The 24065-nt window shown below is 43.4% G+C and overlaps 1 protein-coding gene across 1 annotated transcript in view; it reads right to left on the bottom strand.

Annotated features, from left to right (window-relative positions):
• Positions 1–24065, bottom strand: part of armc2 (armadillo repeat containing 2) — a 251300-nt gene that overhangs the window by 150123 nt on the left and 77112 nt on the right. The window contains exon 7 of the mRNA XM_043687090.2: positions 13446–13522. Within this exon, the coding sequence (XP_043543025.1) occupies positions 13446–13522 (77 nt within the window). The remainder of the gene's footprint in view (positions 1–13445; positions 13523–24065) is intronic.

The following is a 24065-nucleotide window of genomic DNA, read 5'->3' as shown; positions in this document are numbered from 1 at the left end:
TTACCAACAGGTACGATCAAGCAATTTTAATATTTCTAGGAGCAGCCGGCAGGGCTGTCCCCTTTCACCATTACTTTTTACGTTGGTGTTTGAACTGTTGGCAGAGGCCATTTGTGGGGATCTCAATATATCAGCTCCAGAAGTGGGGTCAAAATTACATAATATCTCGCAGATGATGTTCTAATTTTCTTGACAAATCCAGCAGTCTCAGTGCCTTGCCTGATACAATGCATTCACGCGTTTGGTGCTTTTTCAGGGTATAAGATTAATTTTGCTAAATCAGAGACTATGCCTATGGGTGGTCTTACAAAAGAGTTGGCTCTTGAGAGTGACTATAGATTCCCATTTAGGTGGTCACAGAGGGGTTTTGTGTATTTGGGCATATTCATTACTCCAGTTCTGGATTGGCTGTTCAAAGCCAATTTTACTCAATTATTTGAAAAAATTAAACAAGATCTCCAAAGATAGGAGGCACTTCCAGTCTCGTGGTTGGGTCAGATAGCGCTTATTAAGATTAATATTCTCCCTCGTTTGCTATACCCTATACGGGTGCTCCCCCTGATTTTCAATAACCAAACACTCAGGAGACTGAACAGTTGGTTCAGCTCCTTTATCTGCCACCATTAACGGCCCCTCATTAAATTAGCCAAACTGCAGTTGCCTCACAGATTGGGGGGAGTAGACCTTCCGGACATTAAAAATTACCAATTTAAGCTCGCTTTTGACCTGCGTAAGTGATTGGGTTTGTGGGGACCCTCTTTCAATATGGCTAGATATCAAAGTCTCCCAGGCAAGGTGCCCCCTTACCAGTTTGCTGTTTTTGGACAAGGTGAGGACAGTTAAGGAATATTGCCATAACCCAATAGTCATCAATACTGTTAAAGCATGGAGGGCATTTTGGCAGAGAGAAGGTAATATTGGCAAAACATCTTTGTTTACACCTTTAGTGGGTATGCCGAGTTTTCAACCAGGTATGATAGATTCAGGATTTAAACGTTGGGCAGCTAGGGGTATATCTTGCATGGATGACTTATTTGAGGGAGATGTAATGATGTCCTTCGATCAGTTAGTACGGAAGTACGAGTTACCTAATAAAGACCTCTTTGGTTTTTTTCAAGTTAGGGATTTTATTCAAGAAAGGACCACACTTTTGACTGATCCCTACAAATCTGACATAGAAAGAGGGGTACTAAGGGCTAAGAGTACACTGTCTGTCAGTACTTTATATCACCAATTGGGGGGTGTCATCTCAGATGAGTCTGATCGACTCTGCAAGATGTGGGAAAGAGACCTGGGTGTTGAGGTTTCTTCAGAGGCATGGGAGGATATTTGGGAGAATGCAAGGAAGATATCAATTTGCAATAGGACCCATGCTTTACAGTTAAAGATTCTCCACAGGGTCTACTTAGCCCCAGACCATTTGTCAAACTTTAAACCAGGGGTATATCTTCAGCATGTCCCAAGTGCAAGGTCTGTACGGGTACTCTTACCCATTGTCTTTGGTCTTGTGACAGGCTTCAAACATATTTGGAGTGCTGTGGTGGGTGCAATGGAGAGGATTTTAGATGTAGGGGTGGAGAAGGACCCTATTTCGCTCCTTTTGGGCCTGCAGACTCGCATAAGGCAAAACTTTTCAATATTCTTACATTCTGTGCAAGGAAGAATATCTTGCTTGGTTGGACATCAAAAAACCGCCTGTCGGGTTGGCGGAAGATTGTTATGGAGCATATTCCCCTGGATTTTCTCACAAATATGGTAGACCACAAAACTGAGAATGTTTACATAACATGGAAACCCTTTTTGAAATACCTGGACACAGATTTATCTGCCACACTAACAAGGGCTTTTATATAGCCGTAACGATTGGTGTTTCATGAGTCCAATATCCAGGGAGAAGGAACTGTGAATGTATGAGTGTTGTGTGGCTGGGCTGAGTTATTACTATTTATTTGTTTGTTGTTAGGTATTTATTTAGTTAGTTAAATAGCTAGTTTAGGTTTTTTTTTAATTTTATACTTTATATATGTTTATGCATTCATACAGGAAGGTGGGTTAAGTAATTTCTTTTTATTATTTGGGTTTAGTTTTGTACTATTTTTGTACTGTTTTGAATTGCATTGTTTTGTATTTGTTGTAATATTTAAAAATCTATTTTTTCTTAATAAAAATATATTATTAAATAATATTGAACTCTATTCTTCGTACCAAAGTAAATAACTTCACATTTCCCCAAATTATTTTATAGTTTTGCATGTTTTGTGATTTTATCTGCAGTTTTGCTCCTCCAACTCTTTCACTATTTGGATTCCTTTAGAATGATTAGATCTTTCTTGGCTCTGAGTTCACTACAAGAAAAGTATTGTTGACCTTGATCCCTGAATGATATCCCACTCCCCGTGACAATAATGTCTTTACTAATCAGTCAAGCCATGCTACCTCCTTTGCCATCTCTCAATATTCACAGAAACAGTGTGTGTGGAAAATATAAGTGCCTAGTTCTCAAATTTTTAGCTATATTCTGATTATTGGCATTGTATTAATTTCCCACATGGCTATTTGTGCTGATAGTTCACCAACATAATTCACAACACTTTGTGAATTTATATATATGCATTCTAAAAACTGTCCTGATAATCCTCATACTTCTTCTTGGCCTACTCTATCTAATACACTATTACATCCTTCCCCAGTACTATCGTGCAGTCTCACTTTGTGCTCATTTTCTCTCACTTTCACTTTTACACACTGGTTCCCACCCCCTGCCAATTTAGTTTAAACCATATTCAACTTCTTATGAGGACAAAAATATATTTAAAAATAGAACTACCATTATAAGCTTCTGTGAAATGGAACAGATTCATGATTTATGTTTTTCATCTTCCTTTCCTTGAATAACCATCTATTAAGACCATAAGAAATAGGATAAGGAGTAGGCTATTGAGACTTTCCATCCTGCTCCACCATTGAATAGGATCATGATTAATTTGACACTCATGTCCACTTTCCTACCCTTTCCCCATAACGTGTAAATTTCCCAATTGATCAAGAATCTGTATATCTCTGCCCTAAATATACCCAGGGACTCTGTCTCACAACTGTCTGTGACAAGGAGTTCCAAAGATGCACAACCCTCTGACAGAAGAAATTCTTCCTCTCTCAGTCTTAACTCTGACTCTCCCATGAGTATTTACCTTGTCAAGCCCCTTAAGAATCCTATATATTTCAATGAGATCACCTCTTATTCTTCTAAATTCCAATAAGTAGAGACCCAACCTGTTTAACCTTTGCACATAAGACAATGCCTCCATACTGGTGATCATTCTAGTGAACGTTATCTGAACTGCCTCCAATGAAACAATATTTTTAAAATAAAGTGACCAAAACTGCTCTCAGTACTTCAGATGTGGTCTTATCAGCAGCTTTTACAGTTGCAGTCAAACTTCTCTATTCTTTCCCCCAACCCCCTTGAAATAAGGGCCACATTTCATTAGCCGTCCTGATTACCTACTGCTCACTTTCAGTGTTTCATGAACAAGTAGTCCAAGTTCCTTCGTGTTGCAGATTTCTGCTGGTTCCTTTCTCTATTTAGATAACACTGTTCTTTTGCTCTCCCTTCCAAAATGAACAATTTCACATTTTCCCACATTATACTTCATTTGACAACTTTTTGCCCACTTACTTAACCTATTAATGTCTCTTTATAAATTGTTTGCATCCGTCTCCAGAACCTGTCTTTCCATCTATTTCTGTGTCACCTGCGAATTTGGCTACAGTAGGATTCATTTCCTTCCTCCAAGTCATTAATATAAATTGTAAACAGCTGTAGTCCCAACACTGATTCAGGTCACCAACCTGAAAAAGAACTCCTTATCCCCATTTATTGTTTCCTGTCCATTAGTCAATTCTCTACCGATGCCAATATGCACTTCTAACACTGTGGGCTCTTACCTTATTGCCGTATTTTGTTGAATGCCTTCTGAAACAACACATTTTACTGGTTTCCCCTCTAACCAAGCTGATTGAGACTTACTCAAAAAACTCTAATAAATTAATCAGACATGATTTCCATGCTCACACTGTGGATTTCTTTAAATCATCATTATTTTGTTACTTCCAGTCAAGTTTTTTTTTCATCATTCGTTAAACACTACAAACTTGTTATAGTCATCTACTCAACTATTCTTAATTTGATATATCTTTGATTATTACAGTTCGTCTGAATCCTGCATCTTACATTTAGAAAGATATTGCTTAATAGATGCAAGTAAATCTTATCATGTTGAAAACAATTTCTTACTTTATTTAAAAAGTAAGAAATTGTTCTTTAGGGAAGGAAAGAATAAGACATTATTCTTTTTTATTTCATTTAATGGTTTTCTTTTTTACTATGCATATTTGGTGTGGATGGTGGCAAAGTAGGATGCTTCTGCTGGAGCTCCTCTGGTCCACCAGTTCTTTTTCTTTCTTCTACTTTTTTTGTCTCTTGTTCTCCCTTCTTAGCAACGGAGACAAATCTTGGAGCAACAGTAGGTGCAGGCAGCAAGTCCCAGAGCAGTGAGCCCTGGAGCAGCACACGGGCTGCGAGCCCTGGAACAGCGCAAGCAGCAAGCCCTCGACAGCATGTGGGGGTGCGTGCCCCAGAGCATCTTGGAGAAGCAACCTCAGAACAGCGCCAGAGTGGCACACAGGCGGCGAGTCCCAGGTGGCGACCAGCATGGGGGAGACAGTCCTGGAACTTACCTTGGAACAGCTGAGTGCTGGTACAGAGCAGACTGGAAGCTTGGAGCAGAGGGGGGATAGCTGTTAGATTGGGTTCTGGCTGAGGCGGTCATACCACATATGGAGACCCGGTCTTGAATTGCTACAATGTTATGTTTATTTGACATTTCCTACCTTATTGTAATTGTAAAACCTTTAATGATGTCCTATTTTTAAACTTATTTTTCAACTCTGTAAAGTAACATAACTACTTTTATTCCTCTGTTGTATCCAACGTTTGTACCTAGGTACTTGTACCTAAGATGTCGCCATAAGAGGCAGACATTGTAAAAGCTTTTCACTGTAAACCTGCAATACAGTACATATGACAATAAAGGATATTCTATTCTATTCTAAACTACACACCCTCCTCCACCCTAAAACATGCCGAATATTAATATGCATTTGTTTCTGAACAAAATATTCTTTTTGTTCACTTATGGGATATGAGTATCATTGGCTGAGTCAGCATTTATTACCTATCCTAGTTGCCACTCAGAAAGTGGTGGTGAGCTGCCTTCTTGAACTGATGCAGTCCATGTCAATCCTTTAAGCAGTCGTGTTTTCGAGAGAGTGGCACACAAAAGCGAACAGTCACCTTTTATCTCAATAATGGCAAATCACTTCAATAGTGGTTCTTAGACTTTTTTTTATTTGCTCATGAGATGTGAGCAACATTTGTTGCCCATCCCCAACTGCCCTTGAGAAGATGGTGGTGGTCTGCTTTCTTAAACTTCTGCAGTCTTTGGGGTATAGTACACTAACAGTATTGTTAGGAAGATAGTTCTAAGAATTTGACCTAACAGCAGTGAAGAAACAGTAACATAGTTCAAAGCGAGTTGGAGTGGAACTCACATGTGTTGGTGTTTATGCGCATTAGTTGCCCTTGTCCTTTGAGGTAATGGAGGTTGCGGGTTTTAAAGATGCAATCAGATTAAATAGCAAATACATAGCTTATACCAACACACAAGATAGTGGTCACGGACTTAATTTGGCTGATTAACATTTAACAAAATGTTAATTAACATTTGTAGATTTACAAATGAAATAATGCATTTTAAAATTATTTTATACATTTGTGCTTACAATCTTTTTCACAGTGAGGTTTGTTTTAAATCTAAAAATAAAGCAATGTACACATTCGAAGAAATCTATAATATGGCAGAAAGATAAAAGGTTAAATTTAAATGGCATTTAATAGCTCGATTATACATTGATGTATATTTATGGTTACAACCTATTCAGGAAGCAGTGAGTCAGTAAGCAGGTTCATTTGATTGGCTGCTTTATTTGGTAAATCATCCTTGCAGCCTTAGCAACAATAACAATTCAAGCTGAACACAGAATTATTTACATAGCTTTGGATCACATATTCAAATTTTTGATAAGTCAGACTGTAGTTTATTAAGAAGGAACCAATGGTTACAAAATAAATGCTTTACATATTAGCATTTCAAATAATTATTTATTTAAATTTGTAATATCTATTTAAAATCCACTTTTAAAAGTAATTTCAATAAATTATCAAAATCACCAAGGATCTTGAGTTTTATTGCATGCAAGTTTAAGACTTTGACAATCTCAGAAGACTTTACAATTAGCTCCAGTCATATTGCTTTCATTTATGAGAAAGCTGAGGGGAAGGATCACCACTAAACACACATAGGTGCTTTGTTTGCAGAAAGTTTTATAAATTTCACAATAAAACATGCAAGCTCTAAGAAATGGAAAAACAACATCCTTTAATAGGATCAAATGAATATACTGGATTAGTGGTGCTGGAAGAGCACAGCAGTTCAGGCAGCATCCGAGGAGCAGTAAAATCGACGTTTCGGGCAAAAGCCCTTCATCAGGACGCGATTTTACTGCTCCTCGGATGCTGCCTGAACTGCTGTGCTCTTCCAGCACCACTAATCCAGAATCTGGTTTCCAGCATCTGCAGTCATTGTTTTTACCTCAAATGAATATACTCCAAGTGATTTACAACAGTTTTAATACTTTCAAACTCCTTTGATGTGGTTTTGTTATCTCTCAACTTGCAGACCTAAATTAGCACAATTTTTGTCATGCTTTAGCCTTTGAATCTATTACCCATTAACCACAATATTTAAAAATATCACACTGGGATTTTCTGTTTTGGAGTTAAAATATAGCTTAGATGTTGTCACATCAGCCATGGCTCACAGCAAGCTTTCTTGTGCAGTCATGTGCACTTCAGTTCATTTCATATGCAAGCAACTTCCATGGTGACCTAAATAATGAATCACATGCAGGTAACAGGTAAAGTTTCTTGCTCCTACTGGCGCCTTCGAGGGCGAAGGTTATGGTGCCATATTAGAGGATACCTGGTTATTACTTCACTTGCTGCAAGCTAGGAACTGAACAGCAAGGGATGGTTATCACTCCCATCCAAACTCCAACAAATTCACTTTCTTCTTGTCCACAGGTACAAGTCATCAACAGACAGAAAAACAGAAGAGGGCTCAGAGGCTCACCAGCATTAGCACCTCTTAAGTTGAAGCCTGTAACACCACAAACATATTGGCCATGCGTTCAGCTGTATCCACAACCAACAGAGAGGCTGTCACCGTACCTTAGCTTTAGTAGATTCAGGAACAGACTCTGGTGAGCACATCAATAACAAGTGTACACAGCTGCTGGCAGAAGAAATACCTGTGGTCTCTGATACTCAAAGTACTGCCAAAGACTAGGAGTATTTGCTGAGCTCAATAAGTTGTGTCATAACTAGGGTAGACAGCATTACCAAAGTGGGAGGTGTCTTTGATTATATTGGTTGCTTTCCCGAGGCAGCAGGAACTATAGATGGAGTCAACAGGTAAAAGGCTAGTTTGTGTGATGGACTGGGCTGTGTTCACAATCCTATATAGTTCTTGTGTTGTTGAGAACAGCAGTTGCCAAACCATATTGTGATGCATCCAGATAGAATGCTTTCTATGGTGCATCTATAAAAAATTGGTAAGAGGAGGGGAACTTGCAAGTGGTAGTGATCTCATTTCTGCTGCCCTTGTTCTTCAAGATAGTCGTGGGTTTAGAAGATGCTATCAAAGGAACCATGATGAATTTCTACACGATGAAAGAACCCTCACTCATTTTTCATTTTTTTTATTTTATTCCTTTACCAATTTCAGTTTGGAGTTGTGAACTGGGAACTTCATGCTAAAGATGCATTGTGGGCAACAACTTGTGTTAAAAAGAAAGTACCAGTGGGACTAGTTTAGTTTGGAAAACTTGGTCAGCATGGATGAGTTGTACAGAAGGATCTGTTTCTGTGCTGTATGACTCTATGACAACATGTTTTTGTTTATTTGTGAGGCCAGGCCTGCATGTTAATTGCAGGTTGCTCCTGATCAAGGTTCTGCAGATGCTTCATCATCAGGGAAGAGCATTATGTTTAAACAGACAGCAGAAGGTCAGTACCTGGGAACTGGTTCAGCAAGTCTGGAAAAGATCTTACACTCAAACAGATGGCAAATGTTGAATGGTAACTGGGACCTTGGGGAGGAGACAGTCAGTCTGTCCAGAAGTGGTTAGAGATTGAACTGGATTTTGGATTGTGTTTTCTTTGAGAAGGAACCTGGCTGTTGATGCTGCATGGTGGCTCAGTGGTTAGCCCTGCTATCTCACAGAGTCAGGGACCCGGGTTCAATTCCACCCTCGAGTGATTATCTATGTAGAGTTTGCATATTCTTCCCATATCAGCACGCATTTCCTCCACGTGCTCCGGTTTCCTCCCACAGTCCAAAGATATGCAGATTAGATGTGATTGCCCGTAGTGTCCAGGGACGTGTAGTTTAGGTGGATTAATGATGGTTAATGCAACATTGCCAGGACAGGATAGGGAGACAGGGTCTGGATGAGATGCTCTTCGGAGAGTCAGTGCAGACTCAATGGGCCGAATGGCCTGCTTCTGCACTATAGAGATTATATGATTCAGTCTGCTAGCCATGTTATCCGTGTGCCCTTCATCCTCCCGTCCTTAATATGTTAGCAATTATGGTTATGATTTAGGTTCCCAACCTTGTCCCACAGCCCTTACTCAATGAGTCCTACTACCCATGCTAAATATTGCTGCTCCCCTTACTAAAGTCATCTGCATCCAGAAATATGGTGTATTAGGGGAAAGAGATAGCTTATGCAAGGTTTGCTGGAAGTCAAAGTGTGCTGAATGGTAAGACCAGTATAGGGAAGAATGGAGGTGTTTTTCAGCCATCAGCATTTGAATTGCAATTTTTTGCAGACGTAGCAGGTCAATCAACTACTAACATTATTTGAAACAGTACATTTTTTTCAGTACTGTAAGTAGTGGCTTGTTTAATCACCATTGTAAAGTTCAGTAGCAGAGTCAAACTTATTAGAAGGTGTAGACTTGTAATAGTTAATTAAAAATGATTAATTAGCACATATTAAAGCAAGGAAAGGGGTGTGCTGTGACTTCTGAATGAATTGAATGATTTATTGTCACATGTACTTAACAAATAACTAGTGACAAGTGTGATATGTCACCATGCTCCAGCGCCATTTTGAGTTACAGAGTTAAGACACAACTAAAACATAACTAAAAACAGTTTTTCCTCCCTTCTTGTGCTTCGTTTGACATCGGTGGGGAGGTCTCCGTGCTCCATGCATACCAATACCCCCACCTCAAAGTCCATTTCAGGAATCCGGCTCAAGGGCAACCATCACCTCTACCACTCCACCAGGAGTACCAAACTGGGCCATACCACTGCCGATGCAACAGCCACCCGCATGGATCTGCCAGGGGTACAGATTTGGGCCCACCACATTGGGCTTCAGCTGTGGCAACGCCCTGATTCCGGCACCGAATGTGTTCTCCATCGATCACAGAAACTGCCCTGCTGTCACTGCCATCATGAAAGCCACCACCACGCCCTCAAGTCCTGCACTGTGGGTCCACTAGCATCGAAGTCGCCACCCTCCAGTGCTATCTCTTGCTGCAGGGTCAGCAGTGAAACACGAGCATTTCTGGATGCTGCTGTGATCCAGGGTAAACACATCTGCAGTAAATGCTTATGTCTGCAAGAACTTTGCAAGTTGCAATCCCTGTGGCATATCAGGGAGGGGGAAGTTACCTGGACACTTTATTCCAGGAGGCGCTCACAATTCTTAAAGTGGCTTTTTCAAATATGGTCAACAGGAAGGTGTGATTGCAAGTGAGGCGGTAGCCATACACACAGATGACAAGGACCAGAAATGACTGGGGCAACACAATGATAAGAGGACAAGCTAAACAGAGGACAATCAGAATTTCTATAGGCATGGCACTCATCCATGGACTCTATCAATAAGCACATTGACCTAGACCCAGTATACTGACCACTGCAACCAATAAGCGGAACCGACAGGCGGAAGCAGCAGGAACAAAATCAAATAAATTCCAGAAGAGACAGTACAGCAGTGCTTCACAGGAGGCTCCAAAGCACTGAGGATGTCACTTAGGAAGGGGACAAAATACCCGCAAATCAACTTCTCAGCTCAGCTAACATACCCATAACTATGGCCTTAATAAGACGCGGCATCAGAGCCGCCCCGCATTTGCCACGGGACTATGCCTACATCAGGAAACGATAAGAATTCATTTTTGTGTTTTAAACAGCAGTCGCAGCTTTAAACCCACAAAAACTCAGCAGCTGCCGGTCTGCTCACGTGACTGGGAGATAGGAGACAGAGGACAGATAGAATCCACACTAAACCAACATTGCCCATGACTCATGGGCCAAAACTCTGGAATTAATTAAATATGGAAACCCATCTCCTAATCACATCAAGAAACTGACTGAAACACATACATACCCATCGATACGGAGCCATTCTGACACAAAGGACAGGCATCCACTAGACAGGTACGGACAGACCAATACACACCAACACCCCAAGGGAACAAAGGGGGGTGCTAGCCCCTGCCCTCAGAGAGAGACAAGCAGATAATACCCGGACTCGTTTTACATAAACCAATTAGCACCCTATTGTGCGTGCCCTGCAACTCTCCTGGGACGGCAGGAAACAGCCTATTCGCACCTACTCCAGTGATGATGGGGAACTATCATCCCATTCATCCTCAAATCCCACACATCCTGACAACTAAAAGTATATAATATGAAGCTGTGTGCGGGAACAGCAGAGCAGCCGAGATTCAGACCTCGGTTGATCTCCGCCGGCGTTACTGCAGTAATAAATGTTACCGATTGTTGAACCGCACTCTGGGCTCGGACTGATATCATTTCATCCGCGCTAACAATTGGGGGCTTCGTCCTGGTTAACGACGGCTGCTGGATCCCTGCGACGGCACTGGGTGAGTATCTGTACTCGTTAACTTCTCGCATAGAGGTCTCCCGGTGCCCCGCAAGGGACGTCGCTGCCGGCCGTTATCTGGACCTGTGAACGGGGTGTGGGGTGTGGGGTGTGGGGTGTGGGGTGTGGGGTGTGGGGTGTGGGGTGTGGGGTGTGGGGTGTGTGTTCCTTTGCGGGTGGGCGATTGGGGTCGCGGAACACTAGTAAACGTGTGCGTGATTATTATTGTCAATGTGATACTGTGACTGACGGACTATCCTTGGACCGACGACTTTAGGTACGAGATCCCGACAGATTGACCCCCCCCCTGTTTAAAAACTGACCAAACAAGCCTTCCTGGTTGACCTCTGCACTGGGAGTTAGGGGATCCCATTGTACGTTGAGCCCGTTTTAGCGCCTTCCTTGCGTACGTGGTAGAGGCTGGGAGGTCTACGCGCGCTACAAGAAGGGAAGTCCTCCAAACCAGCCCGAGACGCGGGGCCTTTGGGCCAACCGATGGTTATACGCTCTGCCCATTGACCTCGCGGTCCCGAGGTATTGGCCTTTGTAGGATCAGGCGCGACTAGGTCTGACTTCTCGCCCCCCCCTCCTTGCACTCGGGCCCCTGGTTCACGCCGGGTATTTGTGGGCTTTGCTGTTCCTGCGTGCGGGAACAGCAGAGCAGCCGAGAGTCGGACCTCGGTTGATCTCCGCCGGCGTTTCTGCAGTAATAAATGTTACCGATTGTTGAACCGCACTCTGGGCTCGGACTGATATCATTTCATCCGCGCTAACAAGACCATAAGGAATAGGTGTAGGAGTAGGCTGTTTGGTCCCTTAAGCCTGCTCCACCATTCAATAGGATCATGGCTGATCCATCATCCCTTCTGTCCACTTTCCAGCCTTTTCTCCATAACTCTTGATTCACCTACTGATTGAGAATCTATCTCAGCCTTAAAACTCTCTCAGCATCGACTATACCCCCACTGCTCTTTCTGGATAGATATTCCAAAGACTCAACCCTCTGAGCAAAGAAACTCACCTTTACTGCCCTTTTTTCTAAGACTATGTCATCTGATCCTAGACTCTCCCATCAGGGAAAATATCCTCTCAGCATTTACCCTGTTGAGTTCCTTCTGTTTCTCCTTTCAAATAAAGCATTCCCAACATCTTCAATCTATCTTCACAAATGAAATTTCTCATCTTGGAGAATTCCTTCGGCATTCTCTTTAATGTGTTCACATCTTTCCCAAAGTGTAACACCCATAACTGTAGTCCAGACGTTAGTGATGTCTAACTAGTGTTCACTAGTTCTTTATTGCTCATATCACACATATCTGTATTAAATTCTCGCAGCTGAACTAAATTGCAAGAGGAAGACCTACTAGCCTATGTTTACCTTCAAAGAGCTTGAGCAAAGTCCTTGAAGTTAGCAAAAAATAATTTAGCATTTGCAATAGCACTCTCTGCATATTCTGAATCTTGAAGCAATTACAGGAAGCATCCAAAATAAGTAGAATTGAGGTCATATCTTCATATCTATGGTGATTGTGTGCGCGTGTGCGTGTGCGCGTGCGTGTGCGTGTGCGTGTGAATGCTAAGCTCTTTATCAAACTGAAATTTAGTGCACATCATGGCTGAAACATATATACCCACTGTAGAACTCTAAAAGATCCTGTTTGCTCACAAATAAATGGAACTCAATTTTCCTTCAAAGTTCTCTTTCCTCCACAGAGAATTAAAACTTCTATTAAAATGAGAAATAACAAGATGAAGAAAGGAAGAAGGAAAAAAAGAAACAGGATGAAATAAAACATGCTTATGATTTTAGGAAATCTCAAAGCATTTTCCACCAAATGAAGTACTTTTGAGGTAAAGTGTAAATATTTAAGAAATACAGTACGAACTCACAAACCACAATGAAATATAGGCCAGAAAATCTGTTTTAGTACAGGTAGTTGAGGAATAACTCCATGCTCAGACAGAACTTAGTTTAACATTTCATTCTAAAGATAGCATTGGCATTAGTGCTGAACTGAAATGTCAACCTAGTTTTTAGGTTATATTTCTAGAGTGAGACATGAATGCTCAATCTTCAAATAAAGAGGCTACTGTCCTACCAACTGAAACACAACTGACACAGTAGGATTAAGATTAAAATTATGGTTGAATTATGGCAGTAAGGAAAGCCTTATTCTGTTTTTGCCTGTGCTATACTTAACTGTGTTCAATTCATTCCGTATGTACCAAGATGAGAAAGTATTCAGTTCTGCTATAGTACCACGCCTTTTAAAATCGTTATCATTTCTGTCCAAATACACAATTTTCAGTTGCAAATTATACTCAAAAAGGCAAGAGATTCTACTAAAACAAAATACCTGTTCTGTTCTGTTCTTTGTTGAGTTCAGTGTTCCCAGGATAGGCAGAAGGTCTACTCTCTTGTATTACTTGTTTGCTGAAACAGAAAAGTAAAAGTATTTGGAAAAAAAGGATTAAAATTTAAACCTATTGAGAATAAAAACAAAGATTGCCATTCAATTTGAGACAGTTCTATAATACAGAATTCATAGTTTATGCTTTATTGAATATTGCGTGACCAATCACAATTGGACTTTTGGTTATAGGAACAATGAAGCATAAGACAATTTGGATATTGTGCCAGTCAAAATAAATATAGTTTGGACTTTTGTCCAAAAAGAACAAAGTTAATTTGACAATTTCTGTAGATAGTGAATATATCAGAAACATTCAAATGAATGTCAAATTTTAGACATGTTCCAAGGGGATACCCACTACAAATATGACTGAAAAGTGTCTGCTAATATTTTACTCAGTACTTCTGGGACTCATTCAGTCCCAATTACAAGTAAGCATCGCTCCTGTCTGACTTTGTAAAGGATAACTCCCCCTAACCAACTTTGCGTACAAGTCCTCTATGTGAGGCATCGGGTATTTATCTGGCTGCGAGAAACTGTTTACCATTTGCTTGAAATACCCACAAAGACAAACAGAGCCATCAGGATTCACAATTGGTACAAATGGTGCTGCCCATCCTGTAAACTGCACTGGTTTGCTGATTCTTTCACTCTCCAGCCTCCTGACTTTCGTCTCTATGTTTGGCCACAAGGCAAATGGCACTGGGCGGGCCTTGTATAAGGTCAGAATTGCATCCTAGTCAACATGTAAAGTGGTTTTAGTCCCCTTGATAGTACAATGTCCTTCTTGAAAAGCACCTGGGTATTTTACTAGGACTTCACTGAGGCAGCCATTTTCCAACTGAAAAATGTGAGGCAATCAAGGTGAATTTTTCTCAACCAATTCCGCCCCAATAGGCTTGAGCCCAAGCCTTTTACTACCATCAATGGTAACTGCACAAGTGTTTCACATGGGAGACCAGAACCAAAGTTGTACCCCTAATTTGCAACGGTTCCCCAGTGCATGTTCTCAGTCTAGCTGAGATCTTGCGCAAGTTTAAAGGTTGGAGTCCTGAGCGAATCTTGTTAAAGACAGATTTTACAACCACAGATACAACTGCGCCCGTATAGACCTCCATGGGAACTGGGTGACCATCTCACCAGACATTAATTTTAATTAGCTTTGATTTGGGTGTCACTAAGCAATTTAATTGTTCCAGCCCACATTCAGGATGAACTTTCCTGGATGTGCACTCTCCTATCTACCAGCCTATGAGTTTTCCTACACAAATCAGGCCTTGTAGGATTTCTTTGTTGTCTTGAGTCTGCATACCAGCAGCAACTACAATGGCTTGCCAGCCCAGATCCTGAAGAACTGTTTAGTCACTTGGCTGAGACTTGGCTTTGTTGTGAGCTTCTGCTGTGGATCGGCCTAGAGTCCCTCTGTTCTGGACATGCCTGCATGAGGCTCTGCATTTGCCTACAATGATGTGGTGTTCCCCAAGCTAAGTTGGACAGGTGAGGGTGCCCAGTTCCATTGGGATGCCCAGTAGTTCTCATGCTCCACTTGCCGCATTTTCTAATGACAAGGCCAGCTGTAGTGTCTGTTTGAAGTCAGTTGGCCTTCAACTCAGATGCTGTTGCATGGTGATGTCATTAATCGCATGTACCAAATGGTGTCTCTGCATCTCATTCAGGGTTAATCCAAAATTATATGTCTCTGCCAGTCATTGTAACCTCGTCAAAAATCCTAATACGGATTCCCCTAGTTCTTTAACAGCCGAGCAAAATCAATAGGATCTCAGGATTTGAGGAGGATTGGGGTCAAAATATTCCTTAACCAACTCCATCAACTCTTGGAAGGTTTCAGTGTCTAGTGCCTTTGGGAAAGTTAAGCCCCTTGTAAATGCTGCAGGTCCACATGCAGTCAGAAGGATTACTTGTCGCTTTTCATCTGCCCCAATGCCATTTGCATGGAAAACATATCGTATTCTTTTGACATACTGGGCCTAATCTTCGACAGCAGGATCAAATGAGTCAAACTGCCCAAATAGAGGCATGATGCCAGAAATGCTTACCCCAACTTCAAGATGACAATTGCAAGTGAATGTTCTTCAGGCACTTCCTGTTTTCTTCCATCCCCACTGAAATAACTGCATAGAGACTGGTGTCCCATCACCAAGTCACCTTTTATTTACTAGTGCAGAGTACATTGACTATAGTCAGTCAGCTTGGAGTCAATCTTTACCTGAGGTTATTCTAATCTTTTGTTTTTTTTTCTCTGTAGCACAGCCAGTACAGAGTCAGTCTCCTAAACTGAGGAGATTCTAAATCTCCTGGGTTTCTTTTCCTCCCTGAACTGAGGAGACTCTACATATCCTGGTTATAAGCTTTTTCTCCCTAAACTGAGGAGACTCTAAATCTCCTGGTTATATTGGTCAGCCAAGGCTGCTTGGTTGGCCCTGGTTCCTGATGAAGGGCTTTTGCCCGAAGCGTCGATTTTCCTGCTCCTCAGATGCTGCCTGACCTGCTGTGATTTTCCAGCACAACTCAAATCTTGACTCTGATCTCCAGCATCTGCAGTCCTCACTTTCTCCCAAGTTAACAATCCCAATCAAGAACCTCATAGTTAATGAGGTCAACCTGGTTCTAATCATTACACTAAGATTGCTTATAATTTGGTCAACTTCTCCTTAGGAACTCTTTAGTCCTGGAACAATCTCACATTGACTCCAGCGCAACTTCCTCATTGTGATTTTATTAAAACTATATAAAATGAAGATATTTATTTAACAGGCTTCCATATGTCTGTAAATTGAAGTGAATGAGCTCATACAAGTATAAGCTTTGGACAGGATCTTCCAAAAGTGGTAAAGATTCAACAAGAGAAACCCAGAACCTATGAAAGTTAGAAAGTCTACCAGATCTTCCAGTCAAAAAGTGGCCAATCCAGAACATAGCAATGCCTGTATAACATTCCTCAGATCCCCAGGAAGTAAGATTACTTATGGGAAAAGTAAGTGCTGTTGGGTGGGGGAGAGAGTACAGTTCTCAGGTTCAAAGTTGCAGGAACAGAGGAAGTTAAAGTATTCTAGTGGCTTTCAGCACCAACAACCTGCAGTAAACACAGTCCCTTGATTGTGCACAGATTGACGGACCTCTGCCTCTAAAATAACAAAGGAACAGCATCAAGCATATTTAAAAATGAGGTGTCAAATTGGTGAAGCTACAAATCAAGACTACTCTCATACTACACATCTCAAGCAGCAGGACACAGAGATAAGTGATTCCACAACCAATGGATCAGATCTAAACTCTGCAATCCTGCCACATCCAAAATCATGGTGGTACAATTAAACAACTAATTGTCATTGAGGAAAGTGTCATTGAGGAGGAGACTCAACATATATCAGTGCAAATGATAAGGATGAATACCATAAGACAATAACATATAGGAGCAGAATTATGGGCCATTTAGCCCATCAAGTCTGTTTTGTCTTTCAATGATGGCCAATATGTTTCTCAACCCCATTCTCCTGCCTTCCTTCCCTATTTCTTGATCTCTTTACTAATCAAGAATCTACCTATCTCTGTCATAAATATACTCAGTGACTTGGCCTCTACAACCCTCTACAGCAATGAGTTCCACAGATTAACTACCCTTTGGCTGAAGAAATGCCTCCTCATCTCAGTTCTAAAGGGTCGTCCCTTCAGTCGGAGTCTGTGCCCTTAGATCCTAGTCACTCCTAGGAGTGGAAACATCTTCTCCAAGTTCATTGTATCCAGGTCTCTCAGTATTTTATAAATTTCAATTAGATGCCCCCCATCCTTCCAAATGCCATAGAGTACAGACTCAGAGCCTTTAACCTCTCCTCATAATGACAAGCCCTTCATCCCTGGAATCATTCTTGTAAACCTCCTCTGGATCCCCTTAATTGCCAGCACATCCTTCCTTAGATACGGGGCCAAAACTGTTCGCAATATTCCAAATGCGGTCTGACCAGAAGCATTCAATAACTGCTTATTACCTGCCTCCAACTCTTGAGCCATAATTGCCAAGTGGATGATCCATCTCGGCCTCCTCCACTGGTCCCAGCATCAAAGATGCTAGTCTTCAGGCACTTCAACTTACTCTAGCTGATATCGAAACACTGGATGCTGCAAAGGCTTTGAACCCTGACCAATTTCTGGCAACAGTACTGAGGACCTGTGCAGAACCTGTTGCAGCCTTAGCCAAGCTGCTCCAGTGCAGATACAATAGTCTACCCAAAAGTACAGAAAATCGCCCAGGTACATCCTGCACATGTTATGACACGGTGGTGAACCTCTCTGTTAATTAAACCAAACACCCAGAAAAGCTCACTCACCTCGTAATCTGTTAAAATAGGAGTGCCACAGAATTCTCCAAACCACTATTTAAAATAAAACATTATCAATTTATTCATTAACTCTAAAAGTGAACAATAAACAATAACTATTCATAACTCTAAGCTCCCCTTCCTCCTAACTGCTTATTACCTACCTCCAACTCTATAACAATATGCTGTTCCAATAGGACACTTATTAAAATTACATCAACTTAATTTAAAAACTACACAACGGCTGTCATCTTCGGTGTCTGTCTTCTTCCATGTGAAGATCACCCTGGGTAGTCTTCTTTTTACTGCGAATATGTTTCATATGAAAAGGTACCTTTGATAGGGAGTGTTTCCTAATTTCTTGAATCTGTGTTAATGGCAGTTGTTCTGTCTGCAATTTTCAAAATGCCTGCACTTTTATAACCCCAACATCAGATCGTCTCATTGGTTCGATGTTGGCAAAACAAAAAAAAAAATCAAACTTGATTGGGTTTTAGTATCCTGTGGCATAATTTAAACTGATAGGTCAATTTCGAATTGTTTCAAAACAGCTACTAACTCAGGTATCCATTTCACAGCCAAATATTACGTTTTCAATTTTCCAGTACACTCTGAGACTGCTATCTAGTCATATCACAGGTGCTTGTAAGCTCTCAATGCAGAATAGCATTCACTGTCTCTTAAAGGTACAGTACACACCTTCAACTTCATAACAAATACATTAAGGAAGAGAAATCAAACTAATCCAATTGCCATCCCATCAGTCTACTATCAATCATCAGTAAAGTGATGGAAAGTGTCATCAACAGTACTATCAAGCAGCACCTGCTCACTGATGCCCAGTTTGGGTTCCACTCGGGCCATTCAGCTCCAACTTCATTATAGCCTTAATCAAACATGGAATCAACAAAAGAGCTGAATTCCAGAGATGAGCTGAGATATCAAGGGCATATTTGACTAAATGTGCCATCAAGTAACCCCAACAAAACAGGCACCAATGGGAATCAGAGGGGAAATGCTCTCTCAGAGTCATACCTGATACAAAGGAAGATGGCAGTGGTTATTTGAGGTCAGTCATCTCAGCTCCATAACACCTCTGCTATAGTTCCTGACGGTAGCATCCTTGGCCCAACCATCTCAGTTGCTTAATCAAAGACCTCCCTCATTATAAAGACAGAAGTGGGTGGGGATGTTCACCAATGATTGCAAAATGTTCAGCACTAATCACGCCCTCAGATATTAAAGCAGTCTGTTCCAATGCAGCAAGATCTCACAACATCCAAGCTGTGCTGGAAGGTGGCAAGTAACATTCATGCTACCAAATACTAGTCAATGTCCATCTCCAATGAAAGACAACATAACCACTGTCTTTTGGCATTCAGTGGTGTGACCATCACCAAGTCCCCCACTCTCAACATCCTAGGGGGTTACCACTGACTGAAAACGGTACTGAACTAGACATATAAATAATGCACTCCATTCCCTGCAGTGCCCATCTCTCCCTGAACAACTCCAGGGTGTTGGTGGGCACCGCGTGCTCCTTCTCCAGAGAAACCCGAGTTATAATGTATCCGCGGAAGAGTGGTAGGCAGTCAGCCCTAACGACCCCCTCCACGGCCAGCTGCCTGGACCTGTTTACGGCCAGTTTGGCCAGGCACAGGAGCAGACCAATCTCCTGGTTATGTGATATTTGATTGGCCCAGGTTGATCACCCCAACTAATAACCTCATAGTTAACGAGGTCCACCTGGTTCCAATCACTACAAATATTCCATTGGCACAACATCAGATTGGCCTCTGTGACAAATTAACCTGTGCGGGCAGGTTGTTTTTTCTTTCATTCATGAAATGTGGGCATGGTTGGGTAGACCAGCAACTTTTCTTCATTCCTAGTTGGCCCTGAGAAGGTGATGGTGAACTGGCTGCTGGGTGTAAATCTTGGAATGTCCCCCTTAATGGCATTGTGGGTCTACTCACAGCACATAGACTGCAGCAGATCAAGAAGCCAGTTCACCATCACCTTCTCAGGGCCAACTAGGAATGAAGAATAATTGCTGGCCTACCCAACAATGCCCACATTTCATGAATGAAAGTAAAAAAACCTCTTCGCACAGGTTAATTTGTCACAGAGGCCAATCTGATGTTGTGCCAATGGAATATCTGTAGTGATTGGAAGCAGGTGAACCTCATTAACTATGAGGTTATTAGTTGGGGTGATCAACCTGGGCCAATCAGAGATCATATAACCAGGAGATTGGTCTGCTCCTGGCCAAATTGGCCATAAACAGGTCCAGGCAGTGGGCCGTGGAAGGGGTCGTTAGGGCCGACTACCTGCCCCTCTTTCGCAGTTACATTATAGCCCGGGTGTCCTTGGAGAAGGAGCACGCGGTGTCCACCAACACCCTGGAGTTGTTCAGGGAGAGGTGGGCGCCGCAGGGAGTGGAGTGCATCATTTCTCCCTCCAATTCTATTTTGATTTAGTCCCGTCCCTCCCCTCCCCTTCACTGTTTTGATCACACAGCACTGTCCCTTGATGTGAAGGGCAGTGTTTGTCACTGGCCACCCGGGTGTTTTCCTATCTTCTTGGTGGTGGAAATTGAATAAAGATTCGTGCACTTTGTGTCTTTCACTGTGTATCACACCTGCACACACACACAATGGGTGCTGGGGATAAAATAAGCACTACCGCACTTAGGTGGTAGTGTGGGGAAAAAAGAAATAAACAGGGGATTTGGGTTAAAAAAAATAAAAATAAATAAAAAATAAAAAAAAAAGAAAAAAAAAAAGAAAAAAAAAAAGAAAAAAAATAGCCCGGGTATCTCTGGAGAAGGAGCCACACGGTGCCCACCAACACCCTAGAGTTGTTCAGGGAGAGATGGGCACCGCAGGGAGTAGAGTGCATTATTTCCCCCTCCAACTCTATTTTGATTTCATCCCTGCCCTCCCCCTCACTGTTTGATCATGCAGCATTGCCCTTTGATGTGAAGAGCACTGCTTGTCACTGGCCATTCAGGTGTTTCCTTTCTTTCTGGTGGTGGAAATTTGAATAAAGATTCGTGCACCTTGTGTCCTTCACTGTCTCACATCTGCACACACACAACATGGATTCTGAGTAAAAATAAGCACAAAAAAGACAAAAAAAAAATAAAAGAAAAGAAAAAGAACAACTCTGTCAGACATCCTGTTCACTCTGAGAGTTAGCTCTTGAGGGAGCTGGGTAAAAACAATGACTGCAGATGCTGGAAACCAGATTCTGGATTAGTGGTGCTGGAAGAGCACAGCAATTTAGGCAGCATCGAGGAGCATCAGCAAAATCAACGTTTCGGGCAAAAGCCCTTCATCAGGAATAAAGGCAGAGAGCCTGAAGCATGGAGAGATAAGCTAGAGGAGGGTGGGGGTGGGGAGAGAGTAGCATAGAGTACAATGGGTGAGTGGGGGAGGAGATGAGGGTGATAGGTCAGGGAGGAGAGGGTGGAGTGGATAGGTGGGAAAGGAGCTGGGCAGGTCGGACAAGTCCGGACAAGTGGAGGGGACTGGAAGTTTGAAACTAGGATGGGGTGGGGGAAGGAGAAATGAGGAAGCTGTTGAAGTCCACATTGATGCCCTGAGGTTGAAGTGTTCCGAGGCGGAAGATGAGGCGTTCTTCCTCCAGGCGTCTGGTGGTGAGGGAGCGGCGGTGAAGGAGGCCCAGGACCTCCATGTCCTCAGCAGAGTGGGAGGGGGAGTTGAAATGTTGGGCCACGGGGCGGTTTGGTTGATTGGTGCGGGTGTCTCGGAGATGTTCCCTAAAGCGCTCTGCTAGGAGGCGCCCAGTCTCCCCAATGTAGAGGAGACCGCATCGGGAGCAATGGATACAATAAATGATATTAGTGGATGTGCAGGTAAAATTTTGATGGATATAGAAGGCTCCTTTAGGGCCTTGGATAGAGGTGAGGGAGGAGGTGTGGGCACAGGTTTTACAGTTCCTGCGGTGGCAGGGGAAAGTGCCAGGATGTGAGGGTGGGTCGTAGGGGGGCGTGGACCTGACCAGGTAGTCACGGAGGGAATGGTCTTGCGGAAGGCGGAAAGGGGTGGGGAGGGAAATATATCTCTGGTGGTGGGGTCTTTTTGGAGATGGCGGAAATGTCGGCGGATGATTTGGTTTATGCGGAGGTTTGTAGGGTGGAAGGTGAGCACCTGGGACATTCTGTCCTTGTTACGGTTGGAGGGGTGGGGTCTGAGGGCGGAGGTGCGGGATGTGGACGAGATGTGTTGGAGGGCACCTTTAACCACGTGGGAAGGGAAATTGCGGTCTCTAAAGAAGGAGGCCATCTGGTGTGTTCTGTGGTGGAACTGGTCCTCCTGGGAGCAGATATGGCGGAGGCGGAGGAATTGGGAATACGGGATGGCATTTTTGCAAAAGATAGGGTGGGAAGAGGTGTAATCCAGGTAGCTGTGGGAGTCGGTGGGTTTGTAAAAAATGTCAGTGTCAAGTCGGACTTCACTAATGGAGATGGAGAGGTCCAGGAAGGGGAGGGAGGTGTCAGAGATGGTCCAGGTACATTTAAGGTCAGGGTGGAATGTGTTGGTGAAGTTGATGAATTGTTCAACCTCCTCGCGGGAGCACGAGGTGGCGCCAATGCAGTCATCAATGTAGCGGAGGAAGAGGTGGGGAGTGGTGCCGGTGTAATTACGGAAGACCCTTCGCCGACCTCCAACACACTGCATCCACCTGGACAACCCGCGCTGGCCTATTACCTGCCCTCGACCTCTTCATTTCCAACTGCCGCCGGGAAATTAACTGCCTCAACCTGTCTACCCCCCTCCCCCACTCCAACCTCTCACCCTCACAACGCGCAGCCCTCCAATCCCTCTGCTCTAATCCCAACCTCACCATCAAGCCAGCGGATAAAGGGGGCGCAGTGGTAGTCTGGCGCACTGACCTCTACACCGCTGAAGCCAAACGCCAACTCGAGGACACCTCTTCCTACTGCCCACTCGACCATGACCCCACCCCCCATCACTAAACCATCATCTCCCAGACCATACAGAACCTCATCACCTCAGGTAATCTCCCACCCACAGCTTCCAACCTCATAGTCCGGGAACCCCGCACTGCCCGGTTCTACCTCCTTCCCAAGATCCACAAGCCTGACCACCCTGGCCGACCCATTGTCTCAGCATGCTCCTACCCCACTGAACTTATCTCTACCTACCTCGACACTGTCCTATCCCAAGTCCAGGAACTCCCCACATACGTTCGAGACACCATCCACGACCTCCACCTTCTCCAAGACTTCCGTTTCCCCGGCCCCCAACGCCTCATCTTCACCATGGATATCCAATCCCTCTACACCTCCATCCGCCATGACCAGGGCTTCCAAGCCCTCCGTTTTTTCCTCTCCAGACGTCCCCAACAGTACCCTTCCACCGACACTCTCATTCATTTGACCGAACTGGTCCTCACCCTTAACAATTTCTCCTTTGAATCCTCCCACTTCCTCCAGACCAAAGGGGTAGCCATGGGCACACGTATGGGCCCCAGCTATGCCTGTCTCTTTGTTGGCTACGTAGAACAGTTGATCTTCCGTAATTACACCGGCACCACTCCCCACCTCTTCCTCCGCTACATTGATGACTGCATTGGCGCCACCTCGTGCTCCCGCGAGGAGGTTGAACAATTCATCAACTTCACCAACACATTCCACCCTAACCTTAAATGTACCTGGACCATCTCTGACACCTCCCTCCCCTTCCTGGACCTCACCATCTCCATTAGTGAAGACCGACTTGACACTGACATTTTTTACAAACCCACCAACTCCCACAGCTACCTGGATTACACCTCTTCCCACCCTATCTCTTGCAAAAATGCCATCCCGTATTCCCAATTCCTCCGCCTCCGCCATATCTGCTCCCAGGAGGACCAGTTCCACCACAGAACACACCAGATGGCCTCCTTCTTTAGAGACCACAATTTCCCTTCCCACGTGGTTAAAGGTGCCCTCCAACGCATCTCGTCCACATCCCGCACCTCCGCCCTCAGACCCCACACCTCCAACTGTAACAAGGACAGAACGCCCCAGGTGCTCACCTTCCACCCTACAAACCTCCGCATAAACCAAATCATCCGCCGACATTTCCGCCATCTCCAAAAAGACCCCACCACCAGAGATATATTTCCCTCCCCACCCCTTTCCGCCTTCCGCAAGACCATTCCCTCCGTGACTACCTGGTCAGGTCCACGC

This window comes from Chiloscyllium plagiosum, unplaced genomic scaffold, assembly GCF_037043375.1.
Source record: "Chiloscyllium plagiosum isolate Xiang-an unplaced genomic scaffold, Cpla_swu_hap1 HiC_scaffold_3, whole genome shotgun sequence".
NCBI classification, from domain to species: Eukaryota; Metazoa; Chordata; class Chondrichthyes; order Orectolobiformes; family Hemiscylliidae; genus Chiloscyllium; species Chiloscyllium plagiosum.
This window is presented reverse-complemented; position numbering and strand designations above follow the sequence as displayed.